Raw genomic sequence first — 22588 nt, 5'->3', positions numbered from 1 at the left:
GCCAGCTCTTCTTTATGCCCAGAACTTGGCAATGGAGGATCTAGGTCAGTGATATTGGATAGGTGTGGAAGGATAGAAGAGCTAGAAAGTTCATTGACACAAAGCCATAAAAAGCAAGAATAACAGCTGAAACATTGCCTGAAAATACCTAGCACTATCCAGATAGGCAGATACAAATTACCGTATATACTAATCATCCACAATTCCCATCTACTAGGGGAATCTTGGGTAAAGCTTCAATTACTCCTCCATGGCAGTATAAGAATTACTGGCCAGATTAAGTGAAGGGTTATTGAACATAGAAGTTTCTGGATTAGTGTGAAAATGGGATTGAATGCCTCTGCCCCTAATTTACTAGTTGACCACAGGCAGGCCAGTTACCATTTCTGATCTTCAGTTTTTCCATGCACTACAGGTGGGAGATCCTAACTCCAGTCTCTCCTGTCTCAGTAAATGGCACTAACCTATTGCCCAGGCAATAGGAGTCTAGGAATGAATCCAGGAGTCATTTGAGATGCCCTGTTGGCAAGCTAAGCATATCAGTTCTGCATCCAATACTATATTTCCAATCAGTCTATTTTTTTCTCATATCCACTGGTACTACTCTAATCCAAGCCACCATCATCTATTTCCTATATAACTGCAATAGCCTCCTCACTGGTTTCCTTGCTTCCATTCTTGCCCCAGTATAATCTATATATTAATGTGTTTGATCTTTGTATCAACTGGCCTCTCCAACTAAATTGCAGGTTTGGTGAGGGCAGGCTCTGTCTGTGATATCTACTATGGGATCTCTGCTATCTAGCTTAGTGTCTGATATAATATGTACACAATAAATATTTCTTGGCTGAATGACCCAAAAACATTGGCTCATTTTTCTCTTAGAAATGCTAATTAAGAAACCTAACTTGAGAAATTTAATAAGTATTTTGCAAGCAATTCAGATTGAAAGCTGTTGCATCTCTGCTTCCTCTCTTAGTTGAGTTTATTATTTAAACACAGTGAGATATACACTGAGTGGCCAGATTATTATGACCACCCCAGCAGTACTTCGTTGGGCCACCTTTTGCCTTCAATACTGCAGCGATTCTTCTTGGCATTGACTCCACGAGATGTTGAAAGGTGATGCGAGGAATCTGACACCATGCCTGATGAATAGCACTGTCCAGTTCTGTGAGATTTGATGGCTGGGGAACCAGCTGCCTCATGGCTCTTTTAACTTCGTCCCACAAATGCTCAATTGGATTGAGATCTGGTGATTGTGGGGGCCACCTAAGTAAGGTAAAGTCTCCCTCATGTTCTTGAAACCACTCCTGCACAATACAAGCACCATGGCACAGCACATTGTCTTGTTGGAAGAAGCCATCTCCATTGGGATATGCCATCAACATGATAGGATGAACTTGATCAGCAACAATACTTAGGTATGTTGTGCTATTCAGACATTGTTTCACATGAATTAAAGGGCCCAAATCATGCCAGGAAAACATGCCCCAAACCATAACACTGCCACCACCAGCTTGAAGGGTTGTACTCATGCATGTGGGGTGCATGCTTTCATGCTGTTTCTGCCAAATTCTCACTCTGCCATCTGCATGATGCAACTGGAAACGTGATTCATCGGACCACATGACTTTTTTCCAATGCTCAGCTGTCTAATCTTTGTGTTCCTGTGTGAATTGGAGACGTTTTATCTTGGTAACTGCAGACAGCAAAGGTGTTTGAACAGGCCTTTGGCTTCCATATGCCATACGATGCAGTGTACTGCTAATTTGCCTACAAACATCAGGTGGTCATAATAATCTGGCCACTTAGTGTATATAAATTCAAATATTCTGGCCTCTACTCTTTAAATCTTGATATATTCCTTGCGAGTATCATGTCCACAAGAAACTGGTTGTCTTCCTCTTTGCTAATTCCTTCCATTATAATAGTATTCACCCCAACATAGCCTGCCATCCTTACCTGTTTCTTAGCAACAAGGACAATGTTGATCTCTATAGGAGTAAGATTTTTATTACCACTTAAAATCAATCAGTTTTTCTAATAAAATAACGCATTAGAACTTCCTAGTAGCACAACTCCAAAATATTATTTCACCTACTACAGACTTCTGATCAATTGAAAGTTATTGAACACTTACTATAAGAATGATACCATCATGGCTTGAATATATTATTTTAAGCATTGCTTAGGAGAAAGGGCCAAGGCAATGGTTTCCTTTTATTCCCCATCTCTTTTTTTCTTATTGTAAGTTGTTTATTGTAAGATAATTTACAAATATCTTTCTGTCTTAAGTAATTGAAATAATGAACCAATAATTTATTCTGACCAGGACAACAGTAAACTGAAATTAAAATAATCTGCCTGAATTTTACTTCTTTATCTCTTATCTGAGGATGACAATTTATTTTCATTAATCCAGAGCTGTAGCAATGGAGATGATTTCAATAAACTCTTTTGTGCTGACAGCTTGGTGGGTGCAGTTGAAAGTCAAAGTCAATTTTTCAATCATCTCAGAATGTTGGCCAGACTGTATTCCTGGTAATTTTGTAGCACGTCAGCATCAATGTCATCGTGGATACTCATACTCTCAGCACTTGCAATAGTATTAAGAGAAAAGATAAGCTTTTCTTCTGTTAATAGCTTTACAATCTTCTTCTGTCTTGTGAGAGATGACAGACCCAGCTTGATTACAAATATAGCTCCTTCCTCAAATTCACATCTAAAATGTAATAATTCTAGGGCAATAATTGATACATCTACAAAACTAGGGGAGTTTCTTCCCACTCTTTGACTGTCACCAGAAACTAATCAGAAGTATACCCCTAATTTTATCACCAATTCCAACATCTTTCCTGGCTGCTGTGAGCATAGCCACTTCACTTTTTATCTGTTTAGCAACTAAGGACTGGATAGTGCCACAAAGCCCTCCATCTGAGGATACACCAATAAGGAGATGTTTCTTCTTGTGTTCAGGGACCTTAATATCAGCTTTTTCATACAGAGCCGAAGATCCTGTTCCATACACTTGAGCTGGTTTCATCTTTCTCTCAGCTCATGCTGCTGCTCCTATTTTAATATATTTAGCAATTTTCTAGATGTTTTTGATGGACTTTAGTCACCTGTAATATCTTTCAAAGTTGCCATATTTTGATCTTGCAGCTGCATGGCCCAGGCCAAGAACCCAATGACGCCCTCCTCAGAAAACACAGTGGTACTGGCCCTGCTAAAGGTTGGTCCCAGTTATTCCCCTGTCATTCTTTGGAATATTTTCCTTCCTCTCATTGTTAGCCTTGTTTCTTATAACTCGGCAAGAACAAGGAAATCGATCAGACCATCAAACCTCAGAGGGAAGGTAGGGGAGGGTGGAGGTAAGGGGAAGAGATCAACCAAAGGACTTGTATGCATGCATATAAGCCTAACCAATGGACACAGACAACAGGGGGGTGAGGGCATGAGTGGGGGGTTGGGGGGAAAAGGGGGGGGGATAAGGACACATATGTAATACCTTAATCAATAAAGAAATTGGAAAAAAAACAACAACACTGTTATTAAAGAGGTCAAGGAGCCAAGACAAAACCATGGAAGCTAAGAGGCTTATGAACCTTTTCCTTAATCGGACACCTTAATTGTTACAAATAGCACAAACCTTCCTCCAAGGCCCCTTTTGCTACATTAACTGTCATCTCTCTTTAATGTCCATGGGATATAACTTGGCCCTTGGCAGGTTCCATGTATTGGAGTGTACCATCTGGATGAAGTAACAGAGGCATTTGGATTCCATGGAGGCAGTAGCAGACTGATACAGGCTGTGCGGAGCTATGAAAAGAGCAAAGGGCTCTGAGTCAGGAGTCCTGTTTCTGTGTCCATCATTCTGGGTGACTTTGAATAAGTCCTTTCCTTCTTTTGGCCTGGTCCCCCAACTGTGAAATAGGGTTTTGGTGAGGCTTAAAATACAATATATTTGCCAAATTACTCTTATAATCAGATTGTAAAGCTATTAACATGTTTAAATTTAAACAGATACAAAGCCACATCTACACCCTTACCAGGCATGTGAACTTAGTGTTAGGTAAAGATTCTAAGAGGAGGTAGATAGTGGAAGAAGAGACATCAGTTCTAAAACCTCAAAGGCCATTCCTAAATTGCTTCCCACACATCTCCAAACATACCCTCTATTTCTCCTCAAATCAAAGTTAACTCATATTGTAAAGCAATTTATATTTGACATAAATATATACATCTAAGGCCTCATTTTACTTTCAGTCTCCATATTTTTTCATATATATTCATTTCCTTAATCTGCAAGTAACTTGGTTCAATTTGGGCCCAGGCTTTAGCTTTGTAACTTACTATATGGCCTTGGCCAAGCCACTTTCTGAGCCAGTAAAAAGGAATGAATCTACTTATCCCCTTAAGAGTGGTTGTGAGGATGAAATGAGGGACTATACTAGTACATTGAGCTCTCAGCACAGTGGCTAATACATGACAGGCACTTGACCAGACTTGTTCCCTACCCCTCCTTTTATAGGACAGGTCTGGGGCTAGTTCTTGGCTCTGGATTCCATGGTTAGGGTAGCTCAGACCCACAGTCTTTATGACAACCCAACTCAATAGTCTTCAAATGGCCAAAACCAGTTTGGCTCAGTGGATAGAGCGTCAGCCTGCCAACTGAAAGGTCCCAGGTTCGATTCCAGTCAAGGGCATGTACCTTGGTTGGGGGCACATCCCCAGTAGGAGGTGTGCAGGAGACAGCTGATTGATGTTTCTCTCTCATCGATGTTTCTAACTCTCTATCTCTCTCCCTTCCTCTCTGTAAAAAATCAATAAAATATATTTTTAAAAAATAGTCTTCAAATGGCTACTAATGGCACAGGGATCTTAAAGCCCAATAGGAAATTGTTAGGCTAGAAACCAGGGAGAATTTCCTTGTTGTGAAAGTTATCATGTCTGAGATCCGAAGAAAAGAAGGGCTTCGATTCCACCCCTAGAAAGCTCTTAAAATCAGTGTGGACACTCAGAATGGCCTGAGACTCATGTTCCACTAATTTTTCTCCAGCTCCTAAAATATATTAAGCCCTATATTCAGCACCATCAGAGGCTAACTAGTTCCATTTTTTCAGATGAGGGAACTGAGGCCCAGAAAATAAGTGCAAGCTCAATCAGAGAATTTCCACTCACCTTTAATTGGGAGTGAGTCAGAGTTCTCCTTTTGTCCAAAGCCTAGCTCCCTGGGCCTGTGTGTGCTCTCATATCCTGTTCTCATCTCCTCTAAATCATTCTCCATTTTCCTCTAGAATCACCTCCCTAAGACATCCCTCCAAACTTAGCACTTCTCTTTGGAAACATTAAATAACTTGGCATTATTTGACATGTAGTAAGCAATTAATAACTGTGTATTGGAGGAATGTGTGCCTTATGGGATTAAGTCTAAACTCTTTAGCATGACATTCAAGGTCTTTTACAATCTAGCTCTATCTAACCTACCTTTTCTAGATATATGTCTCACTTCTCCTTCCCACCTGCACACCCCGTATATGAACCTTATGCTCCAGATGCCTTGGCCAGCTTGTCCTTTCCTTTCTATATGTGTTAAGTTCTCTTCTGGGAAGCTCATCCTCCCCAATTGTATGGCAAATTCACAGCCACTTTTTGAGACCTATTTGCATATTCTTTTTTTAGGTTGCATTTTATTCATTCCTATATTATGGCAGCACAGTGTAATGTAGTTAATGAGTTACCTTTCTGTCTCTCCTGCTCCTCAAAGGCAATGGCTTGCTTTTATTTATCTTCACCTCCCTCACTGCCTCCCCCAAAATCTGAGCTCAGTAACTGTGGAATGAAGGTAGGGCCAGAACAGTCAACACTCTAAGCCCCAGCTTTAGCAGCCACACACCCTCTACTTCCCCCGCCCCCGCCCCTCACTTCATCTGCATCTAAATACCAAACCCACTTGTTCCTAGGCAGAGGACTAAACACTTCTCAAAGTGAATCCCCTGGCAGGGTTTCCCTCCAGCCCGTGTTCACTAATTAGCAACTTCTGATATCCTTTACTGGGTAAGTAGGGGTGAGGGCCCCAGGAGGGGTGTATATCTCTCATCTTTCCAGTTGCTGCCTTCTGGGGTAACTTTTCCTCAAAATATTTCCGCGGATGGGACAGACAAATGTCACCATTCCCTTGCACTCTTCACAACCTTTGGCATAATTATCTGTGACAAATTGATTTAAAGTGCGTTTGCAGGAAGAAAAATAGGAGTGTCTCGCTTGGCCTTCTGGGATTTGTAGTCCTGCAGGCTCCGAGTCTGCCTGACTGGCCCTGGAGCTGCGACTACAGCTCCCAGGCCTTCTTCGAGTCCCCACTGCACAGACTCAGAGCCCCATGCTGGGAGGAGGTGGTTACTTTGTGTCTATTGTATCCCTGGATGTGTGTGTTTGTACATTTTTCGGGACGTGAAATTGAAAGTGAAAAGCATGGCAGATGAGCAAGAAATAATGTGCAAATTGGAAAGCATTAAAGAGATCAGGTAAGCGGAACGTTGTAGCGCCTCCAAGCCCCCTTGCAGCCGCCCCGCTCCCTCCCCCCCCTATTCGCTTCCTGAGGTAGAAGTCTGAGTTACCTTGTAAAGTATCTATTGTTGGGCTACTTGCTGAGGGGGTGGGGGTGGGGGTGGCAAAGGAGCCCGTACACCAGGAATTTCAAGGATGGGAAGGAGACTGGGAGAGTTGAGACAGATTATATATAGTGAGAAAGAGAAACAGTCACTGACGGAAAGAGACCTCACCAGATGTGGCAAGCAGGTGTGGCAGAGAAAGCCAAATGGGGACTACGGCGGTAGGGTGAGGTGGAGGGGAGGTGTTGATCCAAGACAGTTTTATTCTTGGGGTGAGAGTTGGGAGGTGGCATTCTTGGACCCATTATTTTTTTCAGTGTTTGTTGGCTCCAAGGTGTATTAGGCTCCTTGATCTTTAGGTATCGAGATTTTTTTCAGTCTCCCATTCAACTTCAAGACCTGGAGCTCCGGTGAGCGTTTTGAGAGCAAAGTCTAGCGCGTTGGGGGGCTGGTGGCTGCTGCTAAGGACTGCCCGCTGGGAGTGCTGAGGAATCCCAGCAGGCCCGGATTGGGAGGATGGCGAACACTGACTCCCGCGTGTGTATTTGCTTTCCACTCATTCACCACTTTCTTCCCCTCCTATCCTGTGCTCTGAAAGGGGGATGGGAGCAATGGAGACTGGGGAGGAGGTTCTGCATCACTTAGTAAGATCGCAGCAGCTGCTCTTAGGTGCCAGAGGTGAAGGGCAAGCAGGCAAAATGGGAGTTGCCTGGTGCCTCCCCCTCCCTACCCCTTTTTCCCTCTGGGAGTGGCTTTGGCTAGGCCACGTGTTGTCCTTGCTCAGAATACAATAGCGCCGAGTAAGTGCCTGGGCCGGCACCAAGCCTTCCTTCATCTGTCCTCCTCTGCCAGAGCACTGCCCCCTCCAGCTTCCACCCTCATTTTGAGGGTGACATAGGTTCAGCTGTCTCCCTTTAGTGTTTTCCAGGAACCTAGAGAAAAAGAGGGGAGGATATAAAATGTGTCACTTTAATAAATAAGACTTAGGAAGAGATTTAAATTTACCTTTGCAGTCAATACCTAGAATGAGACTCCCACTTTATGGGGATGCACCTTGACTTTTTTGAAATTTGGAAGGGTTATATATTTACTTCTGCAAGGGAGTAAAAGGAAGGGAACTATTATTTATTGAACCCATGGTGGGCCAAGCACTTTGACCTATTGCTCCTTTCAGCAAGAGATCTGAGAGCTTCCTACACCTCCTTTACAACTGGGAAAATAGAGGCTCAGAAAATTTAATTAACTTTTCCAGAGCCAAACAGCTTGAAATGCTAGATTTTGACAGGAACCCAGTCAATATGCATGCAGTGGCTCTGGTCTTCCCACTCTATCCCATAGCATAGAGGGTCTTAGAAGGGGTGGAGAGGTGACATGTTTCAATTTTTTTTTCTGCAAAAGCACCAGGAGATAGGGAGTGAGATAACTTGGTGCAGGAAAAAGCCAGCTGTCATAATAACAATGTAGCTAATCAGAAGCTTAGGTATGCAAGTATAGAGCCTAAACTTTTACTATATTTTAAAGAAGCCCCTGCCCAACTCCAAGAGAAGGAACAGTTGGGAGCAAGGAAAAGTGATCCCTCACAGTGAAAATCAAATGGGTTGTATGACTTCTACCTTACCAGTTTTAAACCAGTAATTTCTACCAGTACTAGCTGGTATGAGATCATCAAAGGCCTAGACAGAGGGTTGACTCTCATCCCAAACCAGCAGTAAATAAGAAACCCCTACCAACCTGGATGTCAGCCAGAGACTCAGTGGAGAACCTAGACATCTACTGGCTCCCTTCTCTTCAAAATGACAATGTAAGAGAAGGCCTGCAAAAACAAAAGTTTTAAAAGAGATCCAGAGTGTTCAAATTTAATTTAAAAAAATCACATGCCATACCCAGGTTATCAACTTAAATGACAAGAGAAAGTAAACATGCCAGCATTGAGATGGCATAGATGTTAGAATTATCTGGCAAGAAATTAAAGCAGCAATCATTAAAAAGCTCCAATGAGCAATTGTAATTACACATCTGAAACGAATGATAAAATACAAAATCTCATCATACAAGTAGAAAGTCTCAACAAAGAAAGTCTCAATAAAGAAGAATCATATAGAAATATGAGAACTGAAAAAATACAGTAGCCAAAAAAGACCTTTAAAAACTCTAAAATATTTTAATTAGATTTATTAAAGTGACATTGGTTAATACATTTATATGGGTTTCAAGTATACATTTCTATGATACATGATCTGTATATTACATTGTGTGCCCACCACCCAAAGTCAAATCATCTTCCATCACTATATATTTAACCCCCTTTACCTGTTACTCATTCCCACTCCCCTTCCCTCTGGTAACCACAATACTGATGTCTGTATATTTGTTTTTGTTTGTTTGTTTTTATTGTTTGTTTATTTGTTGCTTTCAGTTTCATATCCCACATATGAGTGCAATCATATGGTTCTTTTTCTGTCTGACTTACTTCACTTAGCATGATATTTTCAAAGTCCATCCAAGTTGTCACAAATGGCAGTATTTCATATTTTCTTGTGGTCGAGTAGTATTCCATTGTCTAAAATCTTGCTCAACAGAAAGATGGGGGAAACAGAAAAGAAACAGACAGCTTAAACATAAAACAATAGAAATCACCCAATGTGAACAGCAAAGGGAAATTAGATGCCCCTCCCCCCAAAAAGAAGAAGATTAAAAAGAAAGCATTGAGCAGAGCCTCCAAATCTCTGGGACTATTTATATTCATGTTAACCGTTACATTTATGTTAACATTCATGTCAACAGTCTCAGAAAGAGAGAAGAAAGAGTTCAGGACTAGAAAAAGTACTTGAACAAATAGTGGATAAAAACTTCCCAAATTGAATAAAGGACAGAAACCTCCAGTTTCAAGAAGCTAAACAAACACCATCAGGACAAACCCAAAGAAATTTACATGAAACACATCATAGTCAACCTTCTGGAAAGCAGTCCAAGAGAAACAACACCTTACCTATAACTTTAGAGGAAAAATAGAATAATAGCAGGTTTCTCATCAGATGAAGCCAGTGGGAAGAGGAACAATATTTTTCAAGTGCTGAAGAAAAAGAATCATTAACCTATAATCCTTTGTCCAGTGATAATATCTTTCAAGAATAGAGATAGTCAAGACATTCTTAGGTGAAAGGAAACAGAATTTATCAGTATGAGGTTTACCCCATAAGAATGACTAAAGTAAATTCTTTTTAAAAAATTATTTTATTTTTTAAATTAATTTCAGAGAGGAAGAGAAAGGGAGAGAGAGATAGAAACATGAATGATGAGAGAGAATCATTGACTGGCTGCCTCCTGCACTCTCCCTACTGGGGATTGAGCCCACAACCTGCACATGTGCCCTTGACCAGAATCAAACCTGGGACCCTTCAGTCCTCAGGCCAATGCTCTACCCACTGAGCCAAACTGGCTAGGGCTAAAGTAAGTTCTTGGAAGACAGAATACAGTAGGCAAAAACATGAGTAAATACAACAGAATATATTTTCCTTTCAAGTTCTCTTTGAGGATTGGATCAAATTTTATCACATTTCATGTTCTCAATGTATGTAGAGGAAATATTTAAGACATTTATATATAAACAGTGTAAAGGCATTTAAAAGGGAAATAAGGTTCCTATATTTCACTTGAACTGGTAAAATGACATCAGAAGACTGATAAATTATGTATATATAATATAATACAGAAAACACTAAAAAGGCTATACAGAAATGGAATTTGAAAAAATGTACAAGTAACCCACAGAAAAGCAGGACAAAGAAGACAGGAAAATTAAAAACAGAGAGAACAAACAGGTAACAAAAAAAAAACACACAGCAGACTTATACTTAACATAACAGCAACAACAACAACAAAAAACCACAGCAGAGATACGTAATTGATAATTATGTTGAATATAAATGGCCTAAATATACCAATTAAAAGACAGAGTAGACTTAAAAAACATGACCCACCTATATGCTGTCTACAATAAATTTACTTCAAATATAGTGACCAACTAGGTTGAGAGTAAAAAGGATAGAAAAAAAGGTGCCATGCAAACAGTAATCAGAAGAAAGCAGGAGCAGCTATATTAGTATCAGATAAAGCAGATTTCAAATAAAAAAAAAAATACCCAGGGACAAAGTTAGACATGACATAATGAGACAGGGTCAATCCACCAAGAAGACTTAAAAATTCTAGATGTGTATGCACCAAAAGTGATTTAAATTATTCTGTTTTTGACAATTTTACAGTAATATACAAAGGTTACACCACTGGGTTTAAGAATTTGGAATGAGGAAAGTATTACATATATGTACTTGATGTACACATATGGACAGGTAAACATGCATGGGAGGTTGAAAGAAGGAAGAAACAAAGGAAGGGGTAGAAGAACTGGAGAAAGGAGGTAACATTTGTTGGACAGTTACTAATTTCAAAGGTCTTGGCTCATTTTTTTAAAAATTTCTTTATTGATTAAGGTATTACATGTGTCCTTATCCCCTCATTGTCTCCCCCATCCCCCCACTCGGTCTTGGCTCATTTAATACTTAATCTTCCTAATGGAAATTTGGGGTAGGAATTATCCCCATTTTACAGATAAAAATACTGAGGCCATAGAGGTTAGGTAACTTATCTTTGGTAACACATAAAGGAAAGAGAAAATATATCTTCCTATTCACATGGCATATGCATTTCAAAAAATGCTAGTAATCTGATTAACCTTTATTTGCAGTTCTTTGACTATTCTATCATTAAATCCCTTCAAAGTATAAACAGAGCCACCTATTTCTGTTAGAAAATAATAGTAATGATATTTCTGTGCAGAAGTAGCAGGGATAATGGCAATATCACCTAAATACCTGATTAAGTCAAACTGACAGCCAACCCCCCCACCCCCCCGGCACAGACCATGAAATACACACATTCATACTTAGTTTTCACATACACCAGTGGCAGAATTTGAAGTGGGAAATGTCTCAGGAGTGGATTCTCCCACTACTGACCGCTCCCCACTCCTGACTCTGACCACATGCCCAGCCCTGTCTTTCCTCCCAATCCCAACCACTCTCCAACACTACGCTCCAGATCTTATCCCACAAATTCCACACTGGTCTATTTTGCCCATACATTCCTTAAACTTTCAAGTGGTGATGAAGGTGCATGCGGATATGTGGAAAGGGGAAGAAAAGAATGGAACAAAAAGAGGAAAATGGAAAAGAGAAGAATCCATGAGGCAGAGAAAGTGCAGCCACCCCTAGATGAACTAGAGACCTTTACTAGCTCCCCAAATGCATACTAATATCTCCTTAACATGCACATTATATCCATGCACACACATTGTATACACCCATGTCCCTATTCATACACAATGAGCTTCCTTCACTTAAGAAAGGAAAAACTCATTTTGGAAGTAAATATTATGGTGTTAAATAGATCCTCTTAAGTGTAAGTTTCTATCCTGTGTGTTCTCTTTTTCTCTCTACAGATCCTCTTGAGTGATCTCTTAATACTCCCATGGATTCAATTATCCCCCAGGTCCCAAATCTCTACCCCTTACCTTGCTTCCAAGCTTTAGCCCAATACATCCCACAGCCTATTGGTCTTGTCCACCTTTTGTTCCACAGACACAACTCAAATTAGCTAACTCTTTAGAATTTATCTCTTCCGGATCTAATCCAGCTCCTCCACCTAATCTCTGGTTTAATGCTATCATTCTCTGCACAGTTCCCTCAGATTGAGACCTGAATGTCAATGTTGATTACCCTTTCTTTTTATAACTCACCTCTTGGTCACTTACTAGGTCCTACTCTTTCTACCTTCAACATCTGACTCAAATTCCTGCCCCACTCTCCATCTCTATACTCATCTCCTTCATCATGGCTGTCCTGGATATTTGTAATGTTGTATCCATTTCCACCTATAGAATTATATTTTTGTCTTCGTTCTCTCCCACCCCACCCCACCCCCCACCATCTTCAATACCATCCACACTGCTGTGAGAACAACCTTCCTGAAGCACTGGTGTGATGTTGTTCCTTGGACACATTCACTGACTTTCAATTGTCTATAGCAGTATTTTTCAAAATACAGGTTATGAACCATTAGTATATCATGAAATGAATTAATCAGTTGCTAGTAGCATTTGTAAAAAAGATTATTTTGCGGTTCCTAAAAAAAAAAAATTAGAATAGAACTACCATATGACCCAGCAATCCCTTTCTGGGTATCTAACCAAAAAAACTCAAATACATTTATTTGCAAAGATATATGCACCCCTATTTTCATTGCAGCATTATTCACAATGGCCAAGACATGGAGACAACCCAAGTGTCCTTCAATAGAGGATTGGATAAAGAAGATATTATATATATATACATACACACAAACACACACACACACACATACACACACACACACACACTATGGAATACTACTCAGCCATAATAAAAGATGAAATACTACCATTTGCAACAACATGGATGGACCTTGAGAATATCATGCTAAGTGAAATAAGTCAGAAAAAGCTAAGACCCATATGATTTCATTCATATCTATATATATAAAAGCCTAAGCGATCATCCGACCATTGGACCAGTAGCTATAATGTGCACTAACCACCTGGGAGCAGACGCTCAACATAGGAGCTGCTGAGCTGCGGTGACTTGGCAGCTGTTGTTTTCAGGTGACACACCCGGAACCAGAGAGGAGGGAGTCTGATTCCAGGGTGGGTCACCCGAGAACCACTCTCTTGCAATCTGGGACCCCTCAGGGGATGTCAGAGAGCCAGTTTCAGCCCGACCCCCGCAGGCCAGGCCGAGGGACCCCACTGATGCACAAATCCATACACTGGGCCTCTAGTGTGGGATATAAAACTGAAACTCATAGATACAGACAAAAGTGTGGTAGTTATCAGAGGGAAGCGTTGGGGGTAGGAAAGGGTAAAGGGTGACACATATATGGTGATGGAAGATTATTTGACTTTTAGTGGTGGGCACACAATGCAATATACAGATCATGTATCATGGAAATGTACGCTTGAAACCTATATGATCTTTTTAGCCAATGTCACCCCAATAACTTTAATAAAAAAATAGAAGAATAAGAGAAATATTAGCAAACATTGCATAAGAAATGGTAGGTATTCTTTGTGGAAACTTTTCTGTTTTATGTCTATGTATGTGTGTATTGGGTCACAATATGAAATTCATTTCTCACTGTAGGTCATTTCTTGCCGTGTCTATTGGACAGGCATTTGCCTATAATTGTTGCCATGGTATTCATGCCCCTCTCCCCCACAAGCCTGTCCCAGACAGAACTTTCTGATCTTATCTGCTGCTACTATCTTTTGTCCACACAGAAGTTCCTGTTTCATACATTTTCCTTCCTTCCTTCCTTCCTTCCTTCCTTCCTTCCTTCCTTCCTTCCTTCCTCCCTCCCTCCCTCCCTCCCTCCCTCCCTCCCTCCCTCCCTCCCTCCCTTCCTTCCTTCCTTCCTTCCTTCCTTCCTTCCTCCCTTCCTTCATATGTCCGTCACTGCTGTAGCAGCTTCAGCAGGCTCCTCTGTCAGCTGGCTTAAGTGTTCACTCAAGAGCAAATCACAGAACAGCTGAGACCTTTAGGACTTAGGGATGGGTAGTTTAAGCCAATCAATGTTGGCCACTGAAGAGGGAATGGAAAGGAATTGGCATTTGGTAGTGAGCTATATAAGAAAGTCTTCAGGGAGAGCTGTTCTAAGAAACCTACTGTCTTGACAGTAGCTTGTTTTCCCAGATAAGCAAATAGCTATTAAATAGAAGAACATTTGGTATTTAGGCAGTGGTCTCACCAGATTAGAGGAGGAAGGAAAAGCTGGGTTTTTCTTCATTCAGTAACATTTACCAAGCACCTGCTCTGGGCCATACACAGGGCTGGGATATTCTGTGAAAACCAGTAAGGTGAATTAGGCCTGTTCTCAAGGATCTTAGAATTAAGGTAAATATCTCTGATCTTTCCTGAGTTCCAGACTCACATATCCAACTTCCCACTTAACCAATCCCACTGGGTGTATTGCTGTCATCTCAAACAGGCCCCAAGAGAACTCTCAATTTCATTCCACTCCCAAACATTCTCCTTTTCTAGTCTTCCCCAGCAGTAGTAAATATCCCCCCATCCAAAAATCTGGAATCATTCTTAATATCTCCCTCTCCTGACCCTGTGCATGTGAAACATTAGCACAGTGTTTATCAAACCTGAGTATGCATTAGGCTTCACCTGGAGGGCTGTTGAAACATTGATTGCTGGGTTTCATCTTGAGTCTCTGGTTCATTAGATCTGAAGTGGCACCTAAGAATTTGCATTTCTAACAGTTCCTAGGCAATGCTGTTGCTGCTGGTCCAGGGACCACACTTGGAAAACCATTGCATTAGTAAAACCTGGGGTTTTTGCATACATAATATATTCTGGATCTGTCCACTTCTCACCATTTCCTTAGCTCATCAATAAATCTGAGCAATTTTCCAAACATCTCTACTAGCTAGTGTCTTCACTTGATCTGCCCATCCTCGAGTCCTACATGTCCCAGCTGTCTTACCTTGCTTATTGAGTGAAGATTGGGGTTAAGTCACCTCTGAAGCTGGATGACAGATGAGCCTGCCAAATTTGCCCCAGGAATGGATGATCCATTGCCCCAGAACCTATCCTGCTCTTCACCCTTCCTCCACATTAGCCGGTAAAGAGCCATTGGAAAGAAGTTAGCCAGTTGAATGTTTTTGTCTTGGACCAGGACTCTGTCTGGAGAGGCTGTGGTCTAGGGAGGTCAGAAATCCTGGATCAACAGTTAAGAAACCCTAAATATCTTGTGGTTTTCCTGGGATTCTGTGGCCACACCAGCTACACTTTAACCTTTGGGAGGATTTAATTAAGAAGTTCTCTACATAAAGTCAGTCTTTTGATGACGTGGATGATTTCCTCACTTGTAGGACTGAACATTCCATAGATTTCATCTCATGAAGTCATCTAACAACTCTGCAAGGCTACATTGAGTCCCAATCCTCAGGCAAAGCTTCCAAAGTTCTAAGAAGTTCCATCATGTGTCCCTTTTCACCTTGAAATTAGTGATTGACCCAGGACAAGAATTTGCCCTATTGGTTTGTTTTCCATGGCTTGGAATCCAATGTATGAGGAAAGCTCCTTAGTATGTTGGAAAGATGATCAGACTTAGCACACTGGATTTTCCACTTGGCTTTGTAATCTTGGGCAACTCATTTGACTTCTCCTAGCCTGAAAATTTTCATCTGTAAAAATAAAGTTAAACATAACTTATTCATATGGTTATGATTAGGAATAAATTAGCATGTAAAGTGTCTAGCACAATTGCTGGAACCTCCAAATAATATATTATTATTATTATTATTATTATTATTATTATTATTAAATAAAGCCTTTTAAAAATATTGTTGAAAGAATTACAGATGTCCCATTTTCCCCCCATTGACCCTCTCTTCCCCACTCCCACCCCAGCCTCAGGGCTTCTTCACACTATAGTCTGTGTCTGTGGGTTATGCATATATGCATATAACTTATTTGATTAATCTCTTCCTACCCCCTTCCCTCTGAGATTCATCAGTCTGTTGCATGCTTCCATGTCTCCAGATCTATTTTGATCATCAGATTCCACATGTAAGTGAGGTGATATGGGTTTGTATTTCTCTGACTGGCTTATTTCACTTACTATAATAATCTCCAGCTCCCTCCATGTTGTCTCAAAGGGTAATAGATTCCCTTTTCACAGCTGCATAGTATTCTATTGTGTAAATGTACCATGTTTTTAAAAATATATTTTTATTGATTTCAGAGAGGAAGGGAGAGGGAGAGAGAGATAGAAACATCAATGATGAGAGGGAATCATTGATTGGCTGCCTCTTTCACGCCCCCTACTGGGGATTGAGCCCATAACCCAGGCATGTGCCCTTGACCAGAATTGAAACCAGGACCCTTCTGTCTGTAGGCCGATGCTCTATCCACCGAGCCAAACCAGCTAGGGCTGTACCACTTTCTTAACCCAATTCCTTCCCAGTTTTTGGCACTTATAGACTCTTAGTGAATGTTAACTGAATTAATGAAATCTCCCCCCACACACCCATGGTAATGTCTCTTTCTCTGACTCTACTAAAATTACAAGCAGTATCTGAGATTTACTACCTATATTCATTCATTTTTATCCTCCAAATGTAATTTTTGATCCCCACTAATGGCCAAATCAGTGTGATAGATGACATGGAATTTACAGAGAGAAATATGATATAGTGCCAGTCTCTAAAAGTCTCTTGTGTTTATAATCACCTGGGTTTCAATTTGCTTTATGTGTAAGTCTTTACATTTAAAGGACTCAGTTGACCATACCTGCTTCCTCTTCAGCTAGTTCCTTTCCCTTTCTGGACATTTGTTTCTTCATTTCTGAAATGAAGAGGATGGATTTGATTGAAAGCTTACAAATAATGTTCTGAGGAGCCCTGGGAGTGCCAGGGAGGTATGTCAACATGAACTGATAGAGTTAGCTAGGGTTGGATTTGAAGAGAGAATAAGGACTCTGGGGGTCACGCTTCCACTTCAACTCTAACAGTTATGATTTGGTCTGTTTTCTGTATTGGATCACAGTCAGTTATTTTTATTTTAAGGAAGAGGTCTTCTCGTTGTTAGGGTTGCCAAAGGAGGAATACACGAGGCCAAAAGGGTAAAGAATTACAAATTTATCAGATGATCTGGATATCAGCTGGGCTGAGCCCCAAAATGGCCCAGCACCCAGGGAAGGGGAATCAGAGGTTTTAAAGGACTCTAGGCGGACTTTTTTGGCAGGGAACTCTCTGAGTGGGTCCGGATCCTGGGAAAGTCCAGAGGGAGAGATAATGGTACTAGCAAGTGGAATGTGGTCTAAGTGAAAGGGAATGCCCATTAAGATGGCCTAAAGGTCAGTTACCAGGGGAGGGAGTATCAATTCAATTATTTGATCAGACCTAGCACTCACAGATCACACACAAGATCCATTACACTGTTGGGTAAACGGTACTTAGTTAATACATTATTTTGTCTACTTGATTCATGGAAAATGTACAGAGAAGGAAGTTTGTGTGTGTGTGTGTGTGTGTGTGTGTGTGTGTGTGTGTGTGCGCCCGTGCGCGCTTTTAAGCCATGTTTAGTATGATACCCACTCTGTAGATTTCATAAAGGAAGGGCCTTTTACTTAGATTTAATTTTAACCCAAACTACTCGGTTGCTGGACAGAGGGTAGGATAGGCATTAGATTCTACTAAGCCTGAAGAGCATAGTAGACAATCATCCAAAAGGGCAATGAGTCCCCAATTTCTTTTTTCATTATTAACCCTCTTCTCATTCTTCTTGGGGACCTCAATCGACTAACTCAGTTAGAAACCTATTTTCTTATTTCCTCTACACAAGTCTTTTGGCAAGTCATTCCTTTATTGTCCTGGGAAGACAGGGATAGAGGAGTAGAAAGGGCTTAGAATTTGGATTCAGATGGTGATATGGGTTTAGACCTAATTCTGTATATAGTAAGAAGCCATTAGAGGATATATTTTAATAGCTTTATTGAGTTGTAATTTACATACCATAGAAACCATCCATTTTATCTGTACAATTCAATGACCTTTAGTAAATTTACAGTTTTAAACTATTACCACAATACAATTTTAGAACATTTCCATCATCCCCAAAAAAGCCCTTATGCCCAGTTTCAGAAATCTCTGTTATCCACCCACAGCCCCAGGCAACCAGTAATATAGTTTCTGCCTCTACAGATTTGTCTTTTCAGGGTAATTGCATATAACTTAGCATATTTTTTTTAAATATATTTTATTGATATTTTACAGAGAGGAAGGGAGAGAGATAGAGAGCTAGAAACATCGATGAGAGAGAAACATTGATCAGCTGCCTCCTGCACACCCCCCACTGGGGACGTGCCCGCAACTACAGTACATGCCCTTGACCGGAATCGAACCTGGGACCCTTGAGTCCGCAAGCCGACGCTCTATCCACTGAGCCAAGCCGGCCTCGGCTAACTTAGCATATTTTTTGAGGCTCATACACATTGTAACATATATCAGTATTTCTTTTCATTTGATTTATTTTTAATTTGTATTATTTATTGGGGTGAAATTAGTTATTAAAATTATTCAGGTTTCAGGTGCAGAATTCCACAACACATTATCTGTACACCATATTGTGTGTTCACCACCGAAAGTCAAGTCTCCTTCCGTACCATTTATCCCCCTTTACTCTCTTCTACCTCCCCCACTCCCCTTTCCCTCTGGTAATCATCATACTGTTGTCTGGCTATGAGTTTTGGGGTACTTTTTGCTTCCCTTCATCTTTTTCACCGAGCCTCCCAAACCCCCTCCACTCTGATAACTGTCAGTCTGTTTTTTTTCTGTATCTATTAGTCAGTTTCTATATTGTTTGTTCCATGGTATGGGTATACCACATATTTATTCACTCGACAGTTTACAACCATTCGAGATGTTTATGCCTTTGGGCTCTTATGGATATTGCTGCTCTAAACATTTGCATATAAGTCTTTGCATGGAAAGATGTATTCATTTCTCTTGGGTAGATTCTCTCTCTCTCTCTCTCTCTCTCTTTTTTTTTTTTTACGAAATCTTTATTGTTGAAAGTATTACATATGTCCCCCTTTTTCCCCAACTGACCCCCTCTAGCCTGCCCCCACCCCCTACCCCAGGCCCTCACCTCTCCATTGTCTGTGTCCATGGGCCATGCATTTATGCATACAGGGTCCTTGGTTGATTACCTCCCACCTACCCACACTCGCTCACCTTCCCTCTGAGATTCTGTCCTCTGTTCCATGCTTCCATGTCTTTGGATTCACTCTGTTCATCAGATTATTTTGTAACTTTGATTTCACAAATGAGTGAGATCATGTGATACCTGTATTTCTCTGACTGACTATTTCACTGAGCATGATACTCTCCAGGTCCCTCCATGATGTCCATAAGGCTAAGAGATTCTTCTTTTTTACTGCTGCATACTATTCTATGGTATTAATGTACCAAAGCTTTTTTTTTTCTTGAAAACTTTCAAAACCTTTATTTTTTAAAATTTCTTTATTAATTAAGGTATTACATGTGTCCTTATTCCTCCATTACCCCCCAACCCCTACATTCATGCCCTTACCCCCCTGTTGTCTGTGTCCATTGGTTAGGATTATATGCATGCCTGCAAGTCCTTTGATTGATCTCTTCCCCTTACCCCCACCCTCCCCTACCTTCCCTTAGGTTTGACGTTCTGATCGATGTTTCTCTGTCTCTGGATCTGTTTTTGTTCATCAGTTTATGTTGTTCATTATTTTCCTTAAATGAGTGAGATCATGTGATATTTATCTTTCCCTGCCTGGCTTATTTCACTTAGCATAATGCTCTCCAGCTCCATCCATGTTGTTGCAAATGGTAAGAACTCCTTTTTAACCACAGCGTAGTATTCCATTGTGTAGATGTACCACAGTTTTTAATCCACTCATCTGTTGATGGGCACTTAGGCTGTTTCCAAATCTTAACTATGGTGAATTGTGCTGCTATGAACATAGGAGTGCTTATATCCTTTCTGATTGGTGTTTCTAGTTTCTTGGGATATATTCCTACAAGTGGAATCAATGGGTCAAATGGGAGTTCCATTTTTAGTTTTTTTGAGGAAACTCCATACTGTTCTCCACAGTGGCTGCACCAGTCTGCATTCCCACCAGCAGTGCACGAGGGTTCCTTTTTCTCCGCATCCTCGCCAGCACTTGTCTTTTATTGATTTGTTGATGATAGCCATTCTGACAGGTGTGAGATGGTACCTCATTGTTGTTTTGATTTCCATCTCTCGTATAATTACTGACTTTGAGCATGTTTTAATACGTCTCTTGGCCTTCCTTCTGTCTTCGTTTGAAAAGTATCTATTTAGGTCCGTTGCCCATTTTTTGATTGGGTTGTTTATCTTCCTTTTGTTAAGTTGTATGAGTTGCCTGTAAATGTTGGAGATTAAACCCTTATCAGTGGTATCATTGGCAAATATGTTCTCCCATGCAGTGGGCTTTCTTGTTGTTTTGTTGATGGTTTCGTTTGCTGTGCAAAAGCTTTTTATTTTGATGTAGTCCCATTTGTTTATTTTCTCTTTAGTTTCCACTGCCCTAGGAGCAGTATCAGTGAAAAAATTGCTTCGGCATATGTCTGAGATTTCGCTGCCTGTGGATTCCTCTAGTATTTTTATGGTTTCCCGTCTTATGTTTAAGTCCTGTATCCATTTTGAGTTTATTTTTGTGTATGGTGTAAGTTGGTGGTCTAGTTTCATTTTTTTGCCTGTATCTGTCCATTTTTCCAAACACCATTTATTGAAGAGACTGTCTTGACTCCATTGTATGTTCATGCCTCCTTTGTCAAATATTGAGCAGAGTGGTTTGGGTTGATTTCTGGGTTCTCTATTCTATTCCATTGATCTATATGTCTGTTCTTGTGCCAGTACCAGGCAGTTTTGAGAACAGTGGCTTTGTAATACAGTTTGATATCTGGTATTGAGATTCCCACCTACTTTGTTCTTCTTTCTTGGGATTGCTGCAGCTATTTGGGGTCTTTTTTTATTCCAGATGAATTTTTGGAAAGTTCGTTCTAGATCTGTGAAATATGCCGTTTGTATTTTAATGGGGAGTGAATTGAATCTATAGATTCCTTTGGGTAGTATGAATATTTTGATGATGTTGATTCTACCAACCCATGAATACGGATTGTTCTTCCATCTGTTTATGTCTTACTCTATCTCTTTTTCAGTGTCCTGTAGTTTTCTGCGTATAGGTCTTTTACCTCCTTAGTTAAGTTTATTCCTAGGTATCTTAATTTTTTTGGTGTGATAGTAAATGGGATTGCTTTTTTAGTCTCTCCTTCTGTAAGTTCATTATTGGTGTATAGAAATGCCATAGATTTCTTGGCATTAATTTTGTATCCTGCTACATTGCCGAATTCATTTATTAAGTCTAATAATTTTTTTATGGAGTCGTTAGGGTTTTTTATGTACAGTATCATGTCATCTGCAAATAAGGACAGCTTTACTTCTTCTTTTCCAATTTGGATGCCTTTTATTTCTTCTTTTTGTCTGATCACAATGGCTAGTACTTCCAGCACTATGTCAAACAGGAGTAGTGACAGTGGGCATCCCTGTCTTGTTCCTGTTCTTAGGGGAAATGGTTTTAGTTTTTGCCCATTGAGTATGATGTTGGCTGTGGGTTTGTCATATATGGCTTTTATTATGTTGAGGTATGATCCTTCTATTCCCACCTTGCTGAGAGTTTTTATCAAGAAAAGGTGTTGTACTTTGTCAAATGCTTTGTCTGCATCAATTGATATGACTATGTGAATTTTATCTCTCAATTTGTTTATGTGATGTATCACATTTATTGATTTGCGAATATTGTACCATCCTTGCATCCCCGGGATAAATCCTACTTGGTCATGAGGTATGATCTTTCTGATGTACTGTTGGATCCGATTTGCTAGAATTTTGTTGAGGATTTTGGCATCTATGTTCATGAGGGATATTGGCCTGTAATTCTCTTTCATTGTGTTATCTGGTTTTGGTATTAGGGTGATGCTGGCTTCATAGAAGGAACTTGGAAGTGTTCCTTACTCTTGAATTTTTGGGCATAGTCTGAGGAGGATAGGTTTTAGTACTTCCTTGAATGTTTGGTAAAACTCCTCTGTGAAGCCATCTGTCCCCAGGCTTTTGTTTGCTGGAAGCTTTTTGATGACTACTTCAATTTCTTCCATAGTTATCAGCATATTGAGATTTTTAGAATCTTCCTGAGTGAGTTTTGGAAGGTTGTATTTTTCTAGGAATGTGTCCATTTCCTCCAGGTTGTCTAGTTTGTTAGAATAGAGTTGTTCATAGTATTTTTTAACAATCCTTTGTATTTCTGTGGGGTCTGTT

At 40.3% G+C, this 22588-nt stretch overlaps 1 protein-coding gene and 1 pseudogene across 3 annotated transcripts in view; one reads left to right on the top strand and one right to left on the bottom strand.

The window, feature by feature from the left end:
- Nucleotides 1–2416: 2416 nt before the first annotated feature.
- LOC308239354 (ATP synthase subunit gamma, mitochondrial-like) lies at nt 2417–3150 on the bottom strand (annotated as a pseudogene). Its single transcript has one exon. The product of its transcript is annotated as an ATP synthase subunit gamma, mitochondrial-like (transcript).
- A 3171-nt stretch (nt 3151–6321) lies between these two features.
- Nucleotides 6322–22588, top strand: part of ZC4H2 (zinc finger C4H2-type containing) — a 102856-nt gene continuing 86589 nt past the window's right edge. The window contains exon 1 of one of the 2 annotated variants that reach the window (XM_080653499.1): nt 6322–6527. In XM_080653499.1, coding sequence (XP_080509625.1) covers nt 6475–6527 — 53 coding nt within the window. In that variant the 5' untranslated portion in view covers nt 6322–6474. The remainder of the gene's footprint in view (nt 6528–22588) is intronic. The other variant, XM_080653500.1, reaches the window with a different exon arrangement.

Source organism: Plecotus auritus, assembly GCF_963455305.1.
Source record: "Plecotus auritus genome assembly, chromosome: X".
Lineage (NCBI taxonomy): Eukaryota > Metazoa > Chordata > Mammalia > Chiroptera > Vespertilionidae > Plecotus > Plecotus auritus.
The sequence above is the reverse complement of the archived record's forward strand: the minus strand, read 5'-3'. Positions and strand labels throughout refer to the sequence as shown.